The sequence below is a fragment of the Buceros rhinoceros genome, unplaced genomic scaffold (assembly GCF_000710305.1).
Source record: "Buceros rhinoceros silvestris isolate BGI_N320 unplaced genomic scaffold, ASM71030v1 scaffold19538, whole genome shotgun sequence".
Lineage (NCBI taxonomy): Eukaryota > Metazoa > Chordata > Aves > Bucerotiformes > Bucerotidae > Buceros > Buceros rhinoceros.
In genome coordinates this window covers 572-5,121 of record NW_010427700.1, presented here as the reverse complement: position 1 = coordinate 5,121, position 4,550 = coordinate 572, and the positions used below count along the sequence as shown (strand labels likewise).

The following is a 4,550-nucleotide window of genomic DNA, read 5'->3' as shown; positions in this document are numbered from 1 at the left end:
CCAGCCAGTGGCAGCTCCGATTAGCAACAGAGAGAGCTGAGCTGCGCCCTGACCCATCCCGGCACTGCCCTCAGCCCCGAGGTTAGCATGTTCTGCAGCGTTAGTGCAGCAGCAGGTCTTGGAGATCCCGGTACCACAACATCTCCTGCGAGGGGAGGGTGTGGGGCGGATGGGTGGTTCTGCTCTTGGATAAGGTCCCTGAACTCAGGGAGCACGGTGGGAGGAGCAAGGAGGACCTCTGCTCTAAAGAGCAGCTGGTTGTAATGGTGATGCTGCATCTGCATTAACAGGAAAATGAGTTCCTTTTTCTTAGTCCCATCTCTGAGTGACAAGCTGCTGCGCAGAAGGCTGTGAGCTGGGAGGAGCGTGGAGCGTCATCTGGCAGCGAGTGTTTCCTGCTGCCACTGTCACTATTCTCAGAGCTCACATCACCACAGGTTTCCCTTCTGCAGGATCTCATCATTTCCCATTTTAGAGATGTTTTCTCCAAGGGAAGCATTCCCAAAGCACGGTCAGGCTACAGGAGAAGCAGCCTCACCGAGCTGAGCGCTGGCGCACGGGTGGCTGTCCGGAATCACCGAGGGAGGTTTTCCCTTTGAGGACTCTCTTTTGTGATGGATACCTGCCAGGGGTGGATCAAAACCAAAATGCAATTAGATAAATTCATAAATAAATCACGCTGGATTTGGAAATGAGTACTGAGAGAAGGATGCCGATGGCAGGGAGCCCTTCGAATCGCAGCGCCAAGGTCAGCTGCTGTGGTTGATTGCGCTTCCACCCATGTAGAGGCCATGGCACTGGTCGGTGGTGCTGAGACATACCAGCTCAAAAACTCTTCATGGACAGGAGCGGGATGTGCCCAAAGCCCCCTGAGCACCAGCTCTGACCCACTGTCTCCACAATTCCACACTGTGCTGCTGACAAAATCAGTGCCTGCTGGGGGCAGAGGGTGTCTCCTCCTCCTCATTCCCCGTCAGCAAATGCAGTATAAATAGTGAAATGTGTAGGTGAGAGGATAATTTGTTAGTGCTTTCTGGTGTACTGGGCATTTAATCAGGAGTGTCCAAGTTAGGATACAAATAGCAAATAAGCACATCGTTTTTATGAAGAGCAAAACTTTTTGATGTGCTGGCAGAATTACTGAAATGCAGAATTACTGAAATGCAGAATTACTGAAATGATGTGTAAGGTTTGGCCTGCTCCTGTGACCTGGCAGAGAAGCTGGTGTGTGTCTGCCTGCTCTCCAGAGCGAGCTTATGGCCGTGGGTGTTGTCATTCGTCGCGACATGATCACAGGGCTTTATAAGGCCGAAGTCCCTCTCCCTTGGAATGAACTGGCCTTGGGAAAAATAGCCGCTATGATGTTAGCGCTGAATCTTGGCATTTGATTAGTTCTCCTTAGAATTGTAAATGTTTTCAAGAATGGTGCACTCCAGCGTTAACGAAGTTAGCACACGTGTTCTAGGATGCTGCATCAGACCATTCCACAGCAAAAAGCCCTCCATGCCCATACCTGGGGTTTTAAGGAGAGCAGGCAGACAACCCAGACCTGGTTTGGGCAGCATGCCTGGGCTCCTGAGTTAATACCAATACCTGTTAGATGAGGTTGATGACCGTTACTAGCTGTAGGGTTGATTTCATATGGATTTGGACTGTATCACCAGTACAGATAGAGTGCAGGTGTCTGGGTGTCCAGTGTGTTCAGCCACTCACACAAGGAATCTGGGTCTCGGGGTGGAGATTTCATAGGTTGAGGCTTTTCCTCACACTCCCCTCCTGCCAGAAACACCTTGAAGAAAAGTGAACTAGCAGAGCAGCAAGAAGGGCTGGGCCCTCAGCTCTGCTGCCCCTGTCCCTCTAGCCAAGTCTCAGCCCAGCCTTGGGGTGAGCAGCCCAGTTGTCTCCCCGCTACAGTGGGCAACCTGAGTCCCCGCAGGGCAACCGAAACGAGCAGCTCCAAGGTAGAACCAGGGCAGTGAGCTGCAATCAGTGATGCTGCAGCACTAGCTCAGCAGCTTTGCAGACAGGCTGGAGAGGTGCGGGTGCCTCCTTTGTTTATGTTTCTTAACATACTGACTTGAAAATGATGGTCCTAATTACAGGACTATTAATAACTAAATAAAAGCTCTCCAGCTCTGAAAGGCCAGACAACGTATCCTGCTTTGGTGCCTCTCTTTACTCAAAAAGATGAATGATACTTTACTGGTGCCTGTGGCAAGAAATAACACCGTTTTCAATACTTGCTTTGAAATAACCAAGAACTGGGAACATTCTTGGCTACCCTCATAGAGGCTGAAAAGCCATTGCTGGTCACACAGATTAAAAGGACTGGCTGTGTTATGGTCTGTGTCTGCCTGCTGCAAACCATCGCTCAGGGTCTGTTAGGGCATACTGAGAGTGAGCCTCTTGTTGCCTTATCTCAACAACTGCATGACAGCTCGGTGAAAATCTGCCAAATATATTCGCTGTCTGCCCAACTATTTCAGTTTTCTGGTCATTCTTCTTTGATTTTTGACTAGGATAAAATTAGCTTATCTGTGGATACATTTTCTTTCTGTCTCTGCCTATATATATGCTTGTATGAATCTGTATGTATCATCTTTGTGTTATTAGTGGAGTGGTTCTTGCTTACGTGTGGCATGGTTCTGAGAGCTCGGTGTTGTGGATCACCAGCACAGTCAGTCAACTGACGTTAGTCGCATCCTTTTTTTTTTCTTCAGGGGAAAAGAATTCAGTTTACTTCTAGACTGCAAACAAATAATCGAAGGAAATTATCCGTTTTGGTGTATTTGGGAGGCCTGTTTCTGGGTTCATGACCCAGAAAGTATTCCTGCGGTAGAGAATGGTAGAGAGAGCGAGCCGGCCGTGCGCTGGCCCACCCAGCACGGCTCTCTCAGTGAAGCTCTGTTTGCTGTGTGCTTGTGAGCGAGGGGGGCGAGACCTGGAGTCTCGTGTGAACGGGAATGGTGCTGGCACGCAGCAGGGACCAGAAGAAGATTGTGGGTTTTGGTGGTTCAAACAGATGCCACTCCTTCCCCGGTCACTCCCTGGGTCGTGCTGGCTGGCAGAGTGGTCCGTGGGGACTGGGCCAGTGACGCGGAAGGCAGGTGGTTCTGCTGGAGCTGAGGGGTTTGCCCGGTTTGTGCCTGCAGCGCACATGGAACAGCTCTGCAAGTGCTGAGCAGCAGTGCCACGTGGACGGACGAGAGCAGCGGAGGGACCTGGACTGGCTCATCTGGCTTTGCTGCAAACACACACCCAGAGTCTTCGTCACCGCATGGAAAAAACTATAAATGCTGGAATGACCCTGGCCAAACGGCTGTTTCCTGCAGCGGGCTCACAAACGCATCGCTCTTGTCCTTTGGGGATGTCGCTTCCTAAGTCTGAGGTGACGGTGCCTAAAGGGGTTAAAAAGAGATGCTAGAGCCCTAGCAGGGATGGAAACCAAACAACCACCAAATGTGGTGTGTTACAGGGCTCAGAGCCAAGGTCCTTGAGGAAATGCTGATGATCCAAGCTCATGGGCACACACCTTTAAAAGAAAATTCCATCCTCTAAGGCAGTTTTGTTTTTATACAGTCATGGTTGCTTTTGCCCCTTTCTGTTTCCTATAGCCTTTGGAAAACTAAAACGGCAAACGTGTTTTCGCAGCGGTTTGTGAGGGGCTGACCAGGAAAAGAACATGCATCATTTTTTGACCTCACAGTTAGCAAGGTGTGCAAAGAGGGAGCCGATGTGGTCGCGCTGGTGATGAAGTCAGTGTCTGCACCTCTGGCCCCGATGCCTCCCAGCCAAGCAGGTTTCTTTGGGTGATCTTTGATTGCCTCAGTCCAGAAGCAGTGATGTGACCACATCCAAGCACCATGGTGCTGGGGGTGATCCCGCAGAGCTTGCCCGGCATGTTTCTTCAGAAAACAGAAAAAGCCCTGTGGGAGGCTGAGCAGGGGCCAAAATAAAACCTGCCACGTGCTTGACTCTTGACCCTGGTGGGTTTTGATGCTCTTTGGTATCAGGAGTGGCTTCAGAGAAGCCAGGGCCCTGCTGCCAGGGAGTGGAGCCCTCTGTCCTAGCACTGCTGTGCTCCTCCCAGGGCTGGGCACCCCTCCTCCAAAATCCCAGACCTGCTCCAAACCCTGCCTGCAGCACCCATCACCCAAACTGAACAAAGTTCTTTTCCTGTTGTCGCAGGTATGTCGAGAATACCAGCGTGGCAACTGCAACCGGGGAGAGAACGACTGCCGGTTTGCTCACCCTGCCGACAGCGCGATGATCGACACCAACGACAACACGGTCACTGTCTGCATGGATTACATCAAAGGGAGATGCTCACGGGAAAAGTGCAAATATTTCCACCCTCCCGCACACCTGCAAGCCAAGATCAAGGCTGCCCAGTACCAGGTTAACCAGGCTGCAGCTGCCCAGGCAGCAGCGACGGCAGCTGCCATGGTGAGTTGGGAAACACTTCGGGAGTAGAAGCGTGTTGGCGAGGGGCAATAGTTGACGTGTTAGCTGTTCTTGCTGGAGGGGTTGCTCGGGGGTCCCAGTCCCTC

General features: G+C 51.5%; 1 protein-coding gene across 1 annotated transcript in view; it reads left to right on the top strand.

Annotated features, from left to right (window-relative positions):
• LOC104498620 (muscleblind-like protein 1) overlaps window positions 1-4,446 on the top strand; it is a gene marked incomplete at its 3' end in the record, with an annotated part of 43,140 nt that extends 38,694 nt beyond the window's left edge. The window contains exon 4 of the mRNA XM_010142022.1: window positions 4,189-4,446. Within this exon, the coding sequence (XP_010140324.1) occupies window positions 4,189-4,446 (258 nt within the window). The remainder of the gene's footprint in view (window positions 1-4,188) is intronic.
• Between the last annotated feature and the right edge of the window lie 104 nt (window positions 4,447-4,550).